This window comes from Oncorhynchus kisutch, linkage group LG25 (genome assembly GCF_002021735.2).
Source record: "Oncorhynchus kisutch isolate 150728-3 linkage group LG25, Okis_V2, whole genome shotgun sequence".
NCBI lineage: Eukaryota > Metazoa > Chordata > Actinopteri > Salmoniformes > Salmonidae > Oncorhynchus > Oncorhynchus kisutch.
This window is the reverse complement of record NC_034198.2, coordinates 27,925,592-27,944,380: the sequence shown is the minus strand read 5'-3', so window position 1 is coordinate 27,944,380 and position 18,789 is coordinate 27,925,592. Positions and strand designations below refer to the sequence as shown.

At 42.1% G+C, this 18,789-nt stretch overlaps 1 protein-coding gene across 1 annotated transcript in view; it reads right to left on the bottom strand.

The window, feature by feature from the left end:
• Nucleotides 1-18,480, bottom strand: part of LOC109870171 (protein kinase C epsilon type) — a 157,221-nt gene extending 138,741 nt beyond the window's left edge. The window contains exon 1 of the mRNA XM_031804764.1: nucleotides 17,248-18,480. Coding sequence (XP_031660624.1) covers nucleotides 17,248-17,595 — 348 coding nt within the window. The 5' untranslated portion in view covers nucleotides 17,596-18,480. The remainder of the gene's footprint in view (nucleotides 1-17,247) is intronic.
• Between the last annotated feature and the right edge of the window lie 309 nt (nucleotides 18,481-18,789).

Here is an 18,789-nt window from a genome sequence, read left to right as displayed (position 1 = left end):
TGTTGTAACCGAAGTGAAATGGCTAGCTAGTTAGCACGCGCTAACTAGAGGGACGGAAGCTATGCTGTTTCACTGGCAATACTAAAGTGCCTATTAGAACATCAAATAGTCAAAGGTATATGAAATAGAAATGGTATAGAGGGAAAAAGTCCTATAATTCCTATAATAACTACAACCTAAAACTTCTTACCTGGGAATATTGAAGACTCATTCACTCATTCATATCTTTATGTACATATTCTTCATCCCTTTACACTTGTGTGTATAAGGTAGTAGTTTTGGAATTGTTAGGTTAGATTACTCGTTGGTTATTACTGCATTGTCGGAACTAGAAGCACAAGCATTTCGCTACACTCGCATTAACATCTGCTAACCATGTGTATGTGACAAATCAATTTGATTTGATTGATTTGATTTGACTCATGTTAAAAGGAACCACCAGCTTTCATATGTTCTCATGTTCTGAGCAATGAACTGAAACATTAGCTTTCTTACATAGCACATATTGCACTTTTACTTTCTTCTCCAACACTTTGTTTTTGCATTATTTAAACCAAATTGAACATGTTTCATTATTTACTTGAGGCTAAATAGATTTTATTGATGTATTATATTAAGTTAAAATAAGTGTTCATTCAGTATTGTTACAATTGTCATCATCAATTTTTTTTCTAGTTTTTAAATCGGCCGATTAATCGGTATCGGCTTTTTTGGTCCTCCAATAATCGGTATCGGTATCGGCGTTGAAAAATCATAATCGGTCGACCTCTACCCTAAACCACACCGTAACCACAAAACGATCCATGCAAACCCATTCACACCATTCTCTATGCATGACACTACACTCTTGGAAAAAAACTAAAAAGGTTCTCGACTGTCCCCATAGGAGAACCCTTCGAATAACCTTTTTAGGTTCCAGGTAGAACTCTTTTGGGGTCCATGTATAACCTTTTCCATAGGTTCTACATGGGACCCAAAAGGGTTCTACCTGGAATCAAAAAGAGTTCTATCTGGAACCAAAAGTGGTTATTCTATTGGGACAGCCGAAGAACCCTTTTGGAACCGTTTTGTTCTGAGAGTGTAGCACCCCCCAATGGGTTTGGACCAATAATGAACCTATGAATGCTACTGTATATTAACCTACTCTAAATGGCCCCACAAATACTATATCTAGCAACTTATTGCACCAAGCACCTTTTCTCTGTGAGTGTTGTTCACATGACTGTTAGTATCCTCGGGAGCAGTGTCAAGGTGGAAGAATGGGCCAAGGTTTGCATGCGGTATGGGAGCGGGGTGTCTCGTGGTGAGAGAGGGCTGGGAGGGGTGCCCCAGATACAGGCATCATGACAGGCTGGGGGTGAAGAACCTGGTAAGAACACTACACAAAGTGATCCTGTTAGCCCAATAACCATCGCCTGCTCACCACACAACCACCGAGGCACAATACAACTATACTGAACAAAAATATAAACGCAACATGCAACAATTTCAAAGATTTTGCTGAGTTACAGTTCATATAAGGAAATCAGTCAATTAAAATAAATGTCACATGACTGGGCAGGGCTGCAGACATTGGAGGGCATTGGCCCACCCACTTGGGAGCCAGGCCAGACAATCAGAATGAGTTTTTCTGCACAAAAAGGCTTTATTTTAGACAGAAATACCAATAAAATGCTTTCTAAAAACTTCAGACAACTGTGAAATTGTGTTGTGTGACAAAACTGCACATTTTAGAGTGGCCTTTTATTGTCCCCAGTGCAAGGTGCATCTGTGTCATGATCGTGCTGTTTAATCAGCATTTTGATATGCCACACCTGTCAGATGGATGGATGATCTTGACAAATGATCAAATGCTTACCTACAGGGATGTTAACAAATTTGTGCACACAATTTGAGAGAAATACGCTTTTTGTGCACATGGAACATTTCTGGGAACTTTAATTTCAGCTCATGAAACATAATGTTACAGTCAAACAGAAAAATATACATCTCCTTCAGTACAAAGCAGCCTCTTTGTTACTGGCATCAATCACATACTGTACGAGCCCACCAAACAAATAGCTATTGTAGGGTTGACCAGTTGGCACATTAACCAGGAAACAACAATAATAGATACGTAGGTAGAAACACATGTTCTGTGCCGTCCACCAGGTATCAGTAATACATTTTGTCTTTGCATCTGAGTACAGTATATGGTGACCCAACATACATTCACTTAAACTTGGTCCAGATAAGAGAACGCGTGTGCGAGAGGCGAGATAGAGAGAGACCAGGAGAGAGTGGGTGAGCGAGAGATCGTTGCAGAGGAGAAGATATACAGCATGGCATGAGGAGATAGAGAAAGAGAGATGGAGAGGGATAGAGAAGGAGAGAGAGATAGAAAGGGATAGAGAGAGATTGAATGGGATTATGAGAGTGAGAGTGTGGGCAGCGGCAAGGAGGCAGGGGGGGCTGATGTGTGTGTATGTGTGTGTTTGTGTGGATTTGTGTGGTGTCAGTTTGTGTATGAATTTGTGTGCTGTGTGTGTCTATGCTAGTGTGTTTGTGTGTGTGTGTGCGGGTTTGAGTGTAGTGGTGATGTGACCAGGCAATGACTCCTGACACCTGAGTCCTACACACAGACTCCCTACGGTGAAGCTGATCTCTAAGGCTGTCCACCGCTGGTCTCCCAGCGTCTATGAAAGGAAGAACTAGTGTGACCTTACTTAACATGTCCATCTACTGGACAGTCCCAAAAAGATAAGAATAATCATGTCATATATGGGTGAAATATGTTGCTTTACAGGGTCAGCAATAATAGTACTGCACCCCTGGAGCAAAGTGGTTTAAGTGGTTTGCTAAGGGCACCTGGACAGAGTTCACACTTTTGCGGCTTGGATATTTGAACCTGCAACCTTTTGGCTACTGGCCCAATGTTCTAACCGCTAGGCTACCTGTCACCCTGTAACAACAGCTGCAAATGGCTGGAGTAGTGAGGTTACATCAGGATTTTTTATTTAATTATTGTTTTACTTGGCAAGTCAGTTAAGAACACATTTGTATTTATAATGACAGCATACCAGGGAACAGTGGGTTAATTTCCTTGTTCAGGGGCATAAAGACAGATTTTTACCTTGTCAGTTCGGGGATTCAATCCACCAACCTTCTACAACATTCTAACCACTAGGCCACCTAATCAAGATGAATTTAACAGCAAGTAAGGGAGGATTGTCTGCTAAGCTACCAACCCTTCCCAGGGCTAATGTATTGTGATGTATCATGTCAGTGGAGTGCTTGTTGTCAGAGTCATTGACATACAGTAAATTATGTGTAGTGCTTAGCACACCTATGTGAAAATGTCTGTGTTTGTGAAATATGATTTGTACTTTGGGCTGAAAATGAATGACTGACTTTATATTGTTCTCGATGACTAATTGACCCCAACTCTGGTGGAATAGCCTATGAGTTGACTTTCCTGGTCATCTGGGCTGTTATCATGCACAAACCTTCTCAACACTCATCTAAACCTCCCCTGTAACCTGTGTTAACCTTCCCCACTCACTCATATGTTTTTTAGTTCCCTCCCCATGGGAGTGCAGTTCTGTGCACCTATTTTAACAGTCCCCCAAACACAGTGTGTGGTCATTGAGTTGGTGAGATGAAATGACTTCTAAACGATGATCTCGAGTCAGTTTTTCCCTTTCTTTGAGGTTAGGGCTAGGGGTTAGGACTGGGGGAGGACACAGTCAGAGAGGTTAGAGTGGTTGAATGCTCCTGGTATGCCCACGATGGAGCTGAGCGCTGACATATTTCAGGGATTAACTCCCTGTTCAAAACGAGTGCTGCTTCTACTGTCATCACTGCTGCTGCTGAACAACACACAGCAGGGCCTGCACACACAATCCATCACACACAATTACAGCAGATCTTTCCACTGTAATGGCAATGCAGAGATGAGAGAGAGAGGGAGATCAAGGAAGGCAGGAAGGGAATAGAAGGAAATTGTATTGTAAAAAAAAAAAGACATTTCCTAAACCCAGGTAAATGGTTCAATTCTGACAAATACTCAACAGTACAAGACCACATTTCCCATTTCATGTGTAATAACAAGTAGTACATGAAGAAGGTTAGGGCACTGCAAGTTAGGGCAATTTGTGCTTCTCCTACCTTTAGGGCATGGAGCTTTTCTAGGGAACACATTGCAGTGCATGACTCAAGAGTGTTGCACACACACCATCTACGCTGCTGAGTGAGTCGGCACCACACAATTGGGACGACAGGTTCAGACGAGTTTGATTGTTTTTGTTTTACGTTGTTGAGCTCCATAATCAGCCTGCCAGGATCTAAGCAACTTTAACGTTCACCCTGAAGAGGAAAATAACAGCTCCCAGTCAGCCAACCCAGCCATTCTCTTGTGTTGTTGGCGGCAAACCTGCATACTTTGAAATCCAGGTTTTTCAATTTCCACAGTCTCTCAAGCTATTTTTTGTGTGGGATGGAAATAAGTGTCAATATAGCTGTAAGAGTAGTACTGAATCATGGTTTGATGGCTTGTGGAGAGGAAGTATCGTGTTACCAGACCAGACCAACCCAAACACAATTTGGAATCCTTATCCCCCTCTACTATAGACCAGTAAGGATGGAATCCCACCAGAAGTTCAGAGAGAGGTCTCTCTCGCTCCGTCACACATGCTCTCACAAAGACACACATACACACACACATTCTCTCTCGCTCCGTTTCTGTCTCTCTCTCTTTCACACTCTGTTACACACACTCACTGGAGTTAAGTCTGATTCAATCTACGTCTCGTGGAAGTAGGTGAAGCAAGCTGGCTGCGTTTTGTGCAAGATATTTTTTGCCACAATATTGCCTCTTGAAAAAAAGGACAATAGTCACATTGCTCACTGACTGCTCATGCAATGTGAATATTTGTGACTTTTCACAATATAAATATTATATCATAAAGTTTGTGACTGTAGCGTAACTGTGACAGCCCGACAAATCCAGTATGTGTTGGCTTTGGGAGAGGCAGAGAGGCAGAGAGGCAGAGAGAGGCTACGAAGCCTGGGACAAGCTTAGAGACAGGGGAGGCAGAGAGAGGCTACGAAGCCTGGGACTAGCTTAGAGACAGGAGAGGCAGAGAAGCAGAGAGAGGCTCAAAAGCCTGGGGCTAACATAGAGACAGGAGGGGTAGAGGCAACTGCTGTCTGGGGATAAGTCAGACAAAGGAGGGGCCCAGACAAAGAGGCCTTCCCAGGCCCACCCCTTACTGTTTCACCCCACCCCCAGCATACTAAACCACTAAAGTTTACACAGCCGGACAATCTCACGCTTCACTCTTACTAGTACCAACCCTGTTTGAGTAACTGCCTTGACTGAAACAAATGAAGACGTTTCAAGTTTCAAATTTGTATTGTCACTTGCACAGGTACATTGAATTGCCTTTCCTGCTCATTCAGATACTGCAGCAATCAATATTAGTAGTACTAAGTCAAGTAAAACACAAACACAGGAGAAAGTAAGCAAACTACTGTATATACATGGTCAGTTCCAGGGACACTACCTATTGTGGACTAAAACTGTATGGGATATATTAGCTCAAATACACGTATCTTGGTCATAGATAGTCTACAATCAGAGTCATATTATACAAACCTCCCGCTAAAGCCTCCTTAATAACCAGTTTTAACAGAAAGTAATGTTTGAGTCAGTATGTGTGTTCCTCAGAAAGTGTGTGTGTGCGGGTGAGAGAGAGTGAGAGAGAGAGAGAGAGAGAGAGAGAGAGAGAGAGAGAGAGAGAGAGAGAGAGAACTGTTTGTGCATGCATATACCTGCGCGTCTACACTTTCCCACAATGCACAAGTCCAGACAGATTTTTCAAGGAGTCATCGTTGGCAAGGCCTCTAAATGCCTTGCTGTTTCGCCATTAGTCATGGAACCCACATGAGCACATCTGTCCCCCAGAGGCCACACCCATCACAGAGGGACAGCCAGCCAATGGGGAGCTCCGTAATCCTGATGACTCAACACATTCACCCACAGTACAACAACATCTGACACCCATGTGTCAGACCTCCATCCATGGCACTACACTACATTTCCAATATAAATTCATATGGATTTCTTATCAGTGAGTTGATTCAGATTGTTTTGAAAGAGAGAGAGAGAGAGAGAGAGAGAGAGAGAGAGAGAGAGAGAGAGAGAGAGAGAGAGAGCGAGAGAGAGAGAGAGAGAGAGAGAGAGAGAGAGAGATGATACTCTATATCCTCAGTCACATCAACTACTGGAAAAAACACCCGCACCTGGCCAGGTAGTGAAGAAAAATGGAAAGGTGCCTGACAGCGCAACACACTTCAACACAGCATTGCACTGCGCAGAAATGACCTTTTAAGGGCATTCAGCCCAAACCTTCCTGACTTAAATTTGGCGGCGAATAAATGTAATTATATCTATCATAAAGCAGACACAAAAGTAAATTTATTCAAATGAGAAAACTGTTTTTATTTCGAAACCTCAAAAAGAGAAATGGTTTGATGCTGAATGTAATCTCACAAGGAAAAAATGTAGATCTTTAACAAATAGAAAATATCACCAACCATAGGATAGACACATTCCTCAACACAATTGTGAAACATTGAAAGAACACAAAAACAAAACCTAAGATGGAAGAAATTGAAAGAGGATTTTGAAACTCTCTGGAAGAATAGCATCAGAAGACCTTACTTTAAATCCCACAAAATATGCAAGAAAAACTCAGTTCCCTAGAACACACAATTGAAAACATCCAGAACCCAATTGACGACCAAATTACACACACTGTACTTTTGAAGAAAATACAAAGCCTTAAACCTGGAAAGACATGTGGCCCTGACAGCATCCTGAATGAAATGCTGAAACACACGACTCCTGAGCTGCAGGATGCCTCATTAAAACTATTCAACCTGCTTTTGGAGAGTGGCTACTTCCCTGATATTTGGAACCAATGGCTCATATTTAAAAAAGGTGATAAATTAGACCCTAATAACTATAGCGGAATATGTGTCACCAGTAACATGGGGAAACTGTTCTGCTGTATTCTCAATGACCAAATACAGACCTTCCTCATACGACATAAAGCTCTCAGCAAAACACTAATTGCCTTCCTACCCAAATACAGAACAACAGACCACATACATACATTACAAACACTAATAAACCAGCATGTTCATCAGAAAAGCAGAGGAAAAGTATTTGCATGTTTTGTTGATTTTAAGAATGCTTTTGATTCCATATGGCATGATGGATTATATTACAATACAAACAAAAGCAGCACTGGGGGTAAAGTATAGAACATCATAAAATGTATTTACTTGAACAACATGTAAACTCCCATTTTCAGGACCCTGTCTTTCAAAGATAATTCGTAAAAATCCAAATAGCCTCACAGATCTTCATTGTAAAGGGTTTAAACACTGTTTCCCATGCTTGTTCAATGAACCATAAACAATTAATGAGTAGCACCTGTGGAACGGTCGCTAAGAAACTAACAGCTTACAGACGGTAGGCAATTAAGGTCACAGTTATGAAAACTTAGGACACTAAAAAGGCCTTTCTACTGACTCTGAAAAACACCAAAAGAAAGATGCCCAGGGTCCCTGCTCATTTGCGTGAATGTGCCTTAGGCATGCTGCAAGGAGGCATGAGGACTGCAGATGTGGCCAGGACAATAAATTGCAATGTCCGTACTGTGAGACGCCTAAGACAGCGCTACAGGGAGACTGGACGGACAACTGATCATCCTCGCAGTGGCATACCCACATGTAACAACACCCGCACAGGATTGGTACATCCGAACATCACACCTGCGGGACAGGTATAGGATGGCAGCAACAACTGCCCGAGTTACACCAGGAACGCACAATCCCTCAATCAGTGCTCAGACTGTCCGCAATAGGCTGAGAGAGGCTGGACTGAGGGCTTGTAGGCCTGTTGTAAGGCAGGTCCTCACCAGACATCACCGGCAACAAAGTTGCCTATCGGCACAAACCCACTGTCGCTGGACCAGACAGGACTGGCAAGTGCTCTTCACTGAGGAGTCGAGGTTTTGTCTCACCTGGAGTGATGGTCAGATTCGGGTTTATCGCCGAAGGAAAGAGCATTACACTGAGGCCTGTACTCTGGAGTGGGATCGATTTGGAGGTGGAGGTTCCATCATGGTCTGGGGAAGGTGTGTCACAACATCATCGGACTGAGCTTGTTGTCATTGCAGGCAATCTCAACGCTGTGCATTACAGGGAAGACAACCTCCTCCCTCATGTAGTCCCCTTCCTGCAGGCTCATCCTGACATGACCCTCCAGCATGACAATGCCACCAGCCATACTGCTTGTTTTGTGCATGATTTCCTGCAAGACAGGAATGCCAGTGTTCTGCCATGGCCAGCGAAGAGCCCGGATCTCAATCCCATTGAGCACATCTGGGACCTGTTGGATCGGAGTGTGAGGGCTAGGGCCATCCCCCCCAGAAATGTATGGGAAATTGCAGGTGCCTTGGTGGAAGAGTGGGGTAACATCTCACAGCAAGAACTGGCAAATCTGGTGCAGTCCATGATGAGATGCACTGCAGTACTTAATGCAGCTGGTGGCCACACCAAATACTGACTATTACTTTTGATATTGACTCCCTCTTTGTTCAGGGACACATTATTCAATTTCTGTTAGTCACATGTATGGAGAACTTGTTCAGTTTACGCCTCAGTTGTTGAACCTTCTTATGTTCATACAAATATTTACAAATGTTGAGTTTGCTGAAAATAAACGCAGTTGACAGTGAGAGGACGTTTCTTTTTTGCTGAGTTTAGTATTAAACTGAACAATAAAATAACACATTTTTTTGCACAAGGGCGAGGGGTGCGACAAGGGTGCAGTTTAAGTTCAACCCTGTTCAACATCTACATCAACGAACTAGCAGTGATGTTGGACCGATCTGCAGCCCCTAGATTCACCCTCAAAGATGAGGAGCCTAGATTTCTGCTCTACGCAGATGACCTTGTCTTACTGTCACCAACAGAGCAAGGTCTACAGGAACAACTGCACATTATTTGGGAATACAGCAGAAACTCCTTTAAATGAGGAAATAATAAGGTTGAACTACTTGGGACTAAATATCAGTGCTTCAGGTCGATTTGGTCTGGCAGTGAATGCACTCAAAGAAAAAGTCCGCAAAACATTTTACTTCATAAAAAGAACATTCTCAAAAATGAATATTCCTATCCAAATCTAACGCTAAATATTCAATATTGTAATTTTACCAATTGCACTGTATGGAAGTGTAACGCTCATCAAAATGGGTAGACCAAGGTGCAGCGTGATTTGGGTTCATCATATTTTATTTAAATGTGAATCAGTAACAAAACAATAAAGCGAAACAAACAAACGAATGTACAGCCTTGTAGGGCTCAAAAGCAACAATACAAAAACAAGATCCCACAAACAACAGGTGGGAAAGGCTACCTAAATATGATCCCCAATCAGAGACAACGATAGACAGCTGCCTCTGATTGGGAACCATACCAGGCCAACATAGAAATACAAAAACTAGACTACACATAGAAATAATAAACTAGAACACCCCCCAGTCACGCCCTGACCTACTCCATCATAGAAAATAAAAGCTTTCTATGGTCAGGACGTGACAGGAAGCGAGGATTGGGGTCCAATCTGTAATTACAATGATAAGAATTGGAAGAAAAACTCTATAGAAAATCTACATGCAGAATTATCCTAAATATCCCAAAGAAAGTACCAAATAATGCATGCAAAGTGGAACTCGGAAGATTCCCTTTAATTTAATATAAAAAAGAACCCATTTGTTTTAGCACCATATTGCCCCAAAACATCCTTACAATTCAAAGCATTGAAAACCCATGAGCTGAAACTTGAAAAGAGTCCCCTTTGTCAGCTGTTAAAAACACTAAACAACTTTAATATCTAAACACACAGGGAAATCAATCAAATTGTTTCAGGAATTTAAATATCTCTGCTCTGTCAGAAATACAGAGACAGATCCTGATCAAATACAGGTTCAGTGACAACCAACTAGCTATAGAAAAAGAGAGACACAAAACGACATGGCCATCCAAAAAGGAGCGTCTATGTGGTCACGCACGACAGGGGAAGTAAACACGGAGATGTACTTCTTCCTCTACTGTGAGAAATACTTCCAAATAACACAATCTTTTTCAAATAAATATCTAAAGCAGGAAGTACCAGTGACTCGCTCAATACGAAAGTGGTCAGATGACGTAGATGCTAAGCTACAGGACTGTTTTGCTAGCACAGACTGGAATATGTTTCGGGACTCATCCAATGGCATTGAGGAGTATACCACATCAGTCACCGGCTTCATCAATAAGTGCCTTGATGACGTCGTCCCTACATTGATCGTACGTACATATCCCAACCAGAAGCCATGGATTACAGGCAACATCCGCACTGAGCTAAAGGGTAAAAAAGCTGTTGCTTCAAGGAGCGGGACTCTAACCCGGACACTTATAAGAAATTAGAGGTCGACCGATTAATCAGAATGGGCGATTAATTAGGGGCGATTTCAAGTTTTCATAACAATCGGTAATCTGCATTTTTGGACACCGATTGTGGCCGATTATATTGCACTCCACATGGAGACTGCATGGCAGGCTGACTACATGTTATGTGAGCGCAGCAAGAAGCAAAGGTAAGTTGCTAGCTAGCATTAAACTTATCTAATAAAAAACAATCAATCTTAACATAATCACTAGTTAACTACACATGGTTGATGATATTACTAGTTTATCTAGCTTGTCCTGGGTTGCATATAATCGATGCGGTGCCTGTTAATTTATCATCGAATCACAGCCTATTGCAATTGCGAAAAAAGCACTGTCGTTGCACCAATGTGTACCTAACCATAAACATCAATGTCTTTCTTTAAAATCAATTCACAAATATATATTTTTAAACCTGCATATTTAGTTAATATTGCCTGCTAACATGAATTTCTTTTAACTAGGGAAATTGTGTCACTTCTCTTGCGTTCCGTGCAAGCAGAGTCAGGGTATATGCAGCAGTTTGGGCCGCCTGGCAAACTGTGTGAAGACCATTTCATTCCTAACAAAGACCGTAAGTAATTTGCCAGAATTTTACATAATTATGACATAACATTGAAGGTTGTGCAATGTAACAGCAATATTTAGACTTAGGGATGCCACCCGTTAGATTAAATACGGAACGATTCCGTATTTCACTGAAAGAATAAATGTTTTGTTTTTCGAAATGATAGTTTCCGGATTTTACCATATTAATGACCTTCTGTGTGTTATTATGTTATAATTAAGTCTATGATTTGATATTCGAACAGCACTGTTGGCAAACAGCACTTTCGTACATTTGCCAACAGCTCTTCGCTGTGCTTCAAGCATTGAGCTGTTTATGACTTCAAGCCTATCAACTCCCGAGATTAGGCTGGTGTAACCGATGTGAAATGGATAGCTAGTTAGCGGGGTGCGTGCTAATAGCGTTTCAATCGGTGATGTCACTCGCTCTGAGACCTTGACGTAGTTGTTTCCCTTGCTCTGCAAGGGCCGCGGCTTTTGTGGAGCGATGGGTAACGATGCTTCGAGGGTGGCTGTTGTCGATGTGTCCCTGGTTCGAGCCCAGGTAGGGACGAGGAGAGGGACGGAAGCTATACTGTTACACTGGCAATACTATAGTGCCTATAAGAACATCCAATAGTCAAAGGTATTTGAAATACAAATGGTATAGAGAGAAATAGTCCCATAATTCCTATAATAACTACAACCTAAAACTTCTTACCTGGGAATATTGAAGACTCATGTTAAAAGGAACCACCAGCTATCATATATTCTCATGTTCTGAGCAAGGAACTTAAACGTTAGCTTTCTTACATGGCACATATTGCACTTTCACTTTCTTCTCCAACACTTTGTTTTTGCATTATTTTGCATTAATTAAACCAAATGTTTCATTATTTATTTGAGGCTAAATAGATTTTATTGATGTATTATATTAAGTTAAAATAAAAGTGTTAATTCAGAATTGTTGTAATTGTCATTATTACAAATAAATAAATAAATAATCGTCCAATTAATCGGTATCAGCTTTTTTGGTCCTCCAATAATCGGTATCGGCGTTGAAAAATCATATTAGATTTTTAGTCGACCGCTATGCCCTCTGGAGAACCATCAAACAGGCAAAGCATCAATACAGGACTGAAATTGAATCTGACTACACCGGCCCCGACGCTCGTCAGATGTGGCAAGGCTTGCAAACTATTACGGACTACAAAGGGAAGCCTAGTCGCGAGCTGCCCAGTGACATGAGCCTACCATATGAGCTAAATTACTTCTATTCGTGCTTCAAGGCAAGCAACACTGAAGCATGCATGAGAGCACCAGCTGTTCCGGATGACTGTGTGATCGTGCTCGCTTTAGCCGATGTGAGTAAGACCTTTAAACGGGTCACAAGGCCACAGGGCCCATACAGATTACCAGGACGTGTATTCACATCAACACCATTATCCCAGAAACCCTAGACCCACTCCAATTTGCATACCGCCCCAACAGATCCACAGACGACACAATCTCTATTGCACTCCACACTGCCCTTTCCCACCGGGACAAAAGGAACACCTACGTGAGAATTGACTACAGCTCAGCGTTCAACACCATAGTGCCCTTAATTAAAGCTCATCACAAAGCTAAGGACCCTGGGACTAAACACTTCCCTCTGCACATGAATCCTGGACTTCCTGACGAGCTGCCCCCAGGTGGTAAGGGTAGGCAACAAAAGGAGGAGGGGCATGGACTACAGGAAAAGGGGTGCCGAGCACGCCCCCATTCTTATCGACGGGTTGCAGTGGAGCAGGTTGAGAGCTTCCAGTTCCTTGGTGTCCACATCACCAACAAACTATCATGGTCCACCAAGACAGTTGTGAAGAAGGCACGACAACACCTATTCCCCATCAGTAGACTGAAAATATTTGGCATGGGTCCTCAAATACTTCTACAGCTGCACCATCAAGAGCATCCTGACTGGTTGCATCACCGCCTGGTGTGGCAATGCGCTACAGAGGGTAGTGCTTAAGGCCCAGTACATCACTGGGGCCAAGATTCCTGCCACCCAGGACCTCTATTATTTCTTTTATTTTACCTTTATTTAACTAGGCAAGTCAGTTAAGAACACATTCTTATTTACAATAACGGCCTTCCCCGGTCAAACCCTAACCCGGTCGACGCTGGGCCAATTGTGTGCCATCCTATGGGACTCCCAATCATGGCTGGTTGTGATACAGCCTAGAATCGAACCAGGGTCTGTAGTGATAAAGGCCTCTAACACTGAGATGCAGTGCCTTAGACCGCTGCGCCACTCGGGAACCCTATACCAGGCAATATCTGAGGAAGGCCATAAAAACTGCCAAAGACTCCAGCCACCCTTGTTCTCTCTGCTACCGCACAGCAAGCGGTACCGGAGCTCCAAGTCTAGGTCCAAAAGGCTTCTTAACAGCTTCTACCCCCAAACCGTAAGACTGCTGAACAGGTAATCAAATGGCTATCCGGACTATTTGCAGTGACCCCCTCTTTTTTATGCTGCTGCTACTTGCTGTTACTATCTATGCATAGTCAATTTACTCCTACCTACATGTGCACTACTGTTCAAAAGTTTGGGATCACTTTGAAATGTTCTTGTTTTTGAAAGAAAAGCACATTTTTTGTCCATTAAAATTACATCAAATTGATCAGAAATACAGTGTAGACATTGTTATGGTTGTAAATGACTATTGTAGCTGGAAATGGCAATTTTTTTAATGGAATATCAAAATAGGCCCATTATCAGCAACCATCACTCCTGTGTTCCAATGGCACGTTGTGTTAGCTAATCCAAGTTTATCATTTTAAAAGGCTAATTGATCATTAGAAGAACATTTTGCAATTATGTTAGCACAGCTGAAAATTATTGTGCTGATGTTCTTAACTCTTATTTTTCTTAAAACTGCATTTTTGGTTAAGGGCTTGGAATTAAGCATTTCACGGTAAGGACTACTACACCTCTTGTATTCGGCACGTGACAAATACAATTTTATTTTATTGATCTCAATTCCCAACTTCTATGCATTTACTAATGACATAAAGCTGGTAATTATTCTGGATGTGAAAGAAAGCGCAAATATTACTGCCAGATATTTATATTATAGCCTGAGGGACATCCCACGACCATTAATTCCCTGAAGTATGTACATTATATACAACTTGGTCATTACTCTTCATTACTTTACTTTACTTTACTTTAATTACATTACTTCAAAGACTCAATCATGGACACTCTGACTGACAGTTCTGGCTGCTTTATGTGATGTATTGTTGTCTCTACCTTCTTGCCCTTTGTGCTGTTGTCTGTGCCCAATAATATTTGTACCATGTTGTGCTGCTACCATGCTGTTGTTATGTTGTGTTGCTACCATGCTGTGTTGACATTGTGTTGCTGCCTCACTATGTTTTTTTTAAGGTCTCTCTTTATGTAGTGTTGTGTTGTCTCTCTTGTTGTGATGTGTGTTTTGTCCTATATTTATATTGTATTTATAATAATTTTTTTAATCCCAGGCCTCAGTCCCCGCAGGAGGCCTTTTGCCTTTTGGTAAAAGGTCATTGTAAATAACAATTTGTTCTTAACTGACTTGCCTAGTTAAATAAAGGTTAAATAAAAAATAAAATAAATAATACATAGTGTAACCATCATCCATGTACATTAGCTATTATTTAAAAAATATATTTTTTAATATTTCAACCGAAGATTACAGAATACAACAGCTGTAGTGTTGTACCTGTATACATGATTGTATGTACTATTATTATTACTACTGATATTAACTGTATGACATTATCCTCATTGCATTGTACTGTATTTACTGAAATGCTGTACCACTATACTGCTTTGGCAATATCTACAAATTGTATTTCATGCCAATAAAGCAATCTGAATTTGGGAGAGCGAGAGAGCGCGCGTGAGAGAGAGAGGGAGAGACAGACAGAGAGCGAGAGAGGGGCTCCATGACCTCAGAAAGAATGAAATGAAAAGGTAAAAGATTAAAGGAGTGGTAAAAGTGAAAGCAAGTGCACTGGAGCTGTACATACAGAAGGAGCGAAGAGAGATGGAAAGAAAGGACGCAGAGAGCAATTCTGTTTAGGTCAGAATAGGAAAACAGTCTCCATCTAGAATCCATACCCAATTCTCAGCACCAACACCACTAAACAGACGTTTTGCAACCAGGGAGGAGATCTACAAACTACTTAGTAGGGACCCTTCCATCCAGCCGAGCACAGAGCACCTTTAGCCCTATGAGCCAAGCACAGCCTCCTCAGCCAGACATGCGAGCAGATGACATAGCCTGGTCCATCAATGTGAGCAAAGAACATTCCCCGCCTGACAAGCCAAACACAGACAGAACCCTTATTGCCGTGAGCCTCCCAGGCCCGTCCAAAAACAGTTTTACTGTACCTCCTCCAATCCATAATGGACCTGATAGAGTCTCATCAATAATCCAAACTCCCGGCTGCCTCAGACAAACTGTCAAGAGTGAACCTGCAAGTAAGAATTTCATTGTACTGTGTACATATGACAAATAAACTTGACAACAGAGACAAGAGATTCCTCTTCAGCCTGTACTGTATGTGGAGGCTGTCTGTCAGTAGAGAACAGAGCACACCGATCCACCTGCCACGCCGAGGCCAGGAGAACAGCTTCAGAGAGCTGCCCTGCGCCTTTTGTTGTTGTTTTGCCATTCTAGTTCTGGGTCAGTGGTTCACCATGAAAGGAAACACTACTCACAAGAGGAGCAAAGCCACCCAGTATTTACGAAAAGGTTCCTCCCTCACAGGGAAAGTGTTATGATATATTTGGGTGGCATCCTGAGGAACATAATTGCCTACAAGACAATGAATAGTCCCAGTATTACTGTGAATATACCATTTATAATAATATGTCCATGTTACCCATCTTACCACTGATTATCAGCAATGAGAATAGATGATTTTATTATTTGAAGCTTTTGTTCCTGTCTATGTTAGTACAATCAGCATTGTTTTTATTGACCTAATATGAACAGCTCTTTAGTTCTTATGTATGTGGTCAACTGGGCACTGAACACATACAGTTAAATCTAATACTGTAATTACATATTTCTTAACTATGTTTTAGTGGATTTATGATGTTTATATTATGTTGGGCAGTGTATGTGAAATGTGGTAGTCAGGACAGATGCTGATATTTGCATGTCCTTGGCCGGGCCTGGAACCTGTAGGGATATACAGATTTCCTAAAATCATAACCTATTTCTCCTCAGTGAACCTCACACACTCTCCTATAGTGAAAATCCTGAGGAAGTTGTGCCTACGTTGATCACATGATCCAATCTATGTCACATGATCCAAGTTAAAGTCTCCTCATAATCCAAGAAACATGTCAGCATGTATTGTGTGTTGGACATAGCATTGATAATCTCATTTGGTGGACAATTGAAGATTTAGAGAAATCACATGTGCATAACTCTTCATTAGGTGTAGCCTAATATGCTGCATGTCTTCTCAAATGAGTCTGCAGCTGCTTATCTCATAAGAGAGCATATGGCCTTAAGGAAACCTCATGATTCCAGTATTTAACTGGAAGGCTGTGAAAGAGAGACTTCTCTGTGTGCATTTTCTTCTCTGTGTCCATCTCAAGGGCATCGTGGTTTCCAAGACAGGCAAATGACCAATCAATTGCAAGTTATGTTACTGGCTCAGAAGCAGCTCGGTCAGTGAGACCCATAGCTGACTGGCCTTGTCATCCCACATTGGATTTTAACGCACTGTTGCTTTTGACATGGAAACGTTCCTTTTCTCAGAATGCAGGCCTACATCGCAGCTGATAGGAATATTTATGACCTGCTTGTAAGCGCAGTCCTCTGCACCGTTCCTACGAAACAGGGTTATATGCGCATGTTACCGGTGGCCTAGAGAAGTATCAAAGCGCCAGGAAACTAACGGTGGATGCCAGCCAGGGGGTTTTGTGAGGATGGTGTTGATGATGATAAAGTAACATTATTTATAGGTCTAGACTGTTTTGCCAAATAATAATGGAGACTTTGTATAATTTATTCTAATCGTAAAGGCATCAGGATGCTGAGGGTGAGGTGAAAACAATTTGGTAAAAAGGCACTATGTGCAAGGAGCACCAAATAATAACGGGACATAGCCTACCCATTCCTCGTAGTGCTTACTGCCATTCTGCAATATATCTTCAAACTGTATGATGCAGTTAGCCACGAAATCGTCATATCCAATTGGCGCGTCGTGAAACACCGACAGTTCGATTTTCCTTCCGTCATGCACCTCCGTAACGAACTCGTCGTTCCACGCAGGGCTGTTGGTTTTCTGTTTGGTGGAGGTTTGGCCCACACGCGAGTCATCCACGTTTAGTGCGATGTAGGTGTCTAGGAGAAAAGTCTGGGTTTTTGGGCCAACCGCATGCCTGAGAGACCAAGCCGTCGGTTTCAAGTCCAACGCCTCACAAATCTTGATCTTCAATAACCCATTGAAAACCACCATTGCGGTGATGTAATCCTCTTCAATGGGCTTTGGAACAAGAATGGTTGTTTACAATATATTCCTTTAACCCAGCCACTTCAACGGGTCATAAATAATTTAGCCTAGTTTTATGTAGCGTTTGAATCCTCAAAATAAGACCACGGACTGAATGGTTTTTCAAAGAGGTTGTGACTTGAATATAAGGGGAAAATGCCGTCCCGTGTCACTCTATCACACACGTACCAATCGGATGCTTATCAAGTCGTTTTGAAACAGTCCAGAGACAGTAAATGTTCTTGTTTTTGCCCTTTAACAGTTTCGGTTTTCACAATGATAATCCACATTTGGGTTTTAACCAGACAAAGCCTTTTTTTTTTTTTTTATATAACGAATAAACGTTTTGAGAAGCGTATACGCAGGAAAAATATGACCATGCAGCAGTTGGGATATCAACAGCCTACCCAAACCGCAACCCGACAGAGCAAAATCTATCAAAGATATCTGTCCTCTGCAACTCCACTAGGCTCTGGAAACACTCGTATTCCACTGTTGGAAGATAGGGCGACTCCTGCCCTCCTTGCAGTGCATTTGGGATGTTTCCCAAACAGGCTACTCGACTTGTGAATAGCTCAAGCAATGTATAGTTGCAGGTCGACTCTAGGTTGTGGTTTTCTTGGTTTCTGTTCGCTCCTTATCCTCCCAGGATGTTCTCTCGCCGTTGCTGTTCTTGGTTTCCTGCAGACCTACCTCTTCTCCCCCCCCGACCGTCTAAACGCTGCTGCAGGAAATGCGCAAAACACGTCAGTTTCTCGGCGCGCCGCGTCTTGTCTATGCCAGATGGGGGAGTGCGACGCAACAGTCAGTGTAGGCGAGCCGACCAAGCTGTCAGGACATAGGCGCATCCCAAGTGTTCAAGTGATAGACACTGGGATATTATTTTATGGAGTAGGCCTACTCATTCCATTTCGGGAACATAACGGGGAGGCTCATCGCGGATGGGGTTATAAATACTGTTATAAACAGGGACTATTGCATAAAATACATACATGGAAAAGGGGTGGATCATCGGGGTGGTTCGGTATGTCTGGAATTTGCAACATATGATTATTTTAGCCTACTTGATATAAAACTGACCGTTGCACCTGAAATGCACCCATAGCTATAACAACAATACTTGATCTATATTTCAAAACCATATCGTTGCGGATGATTATG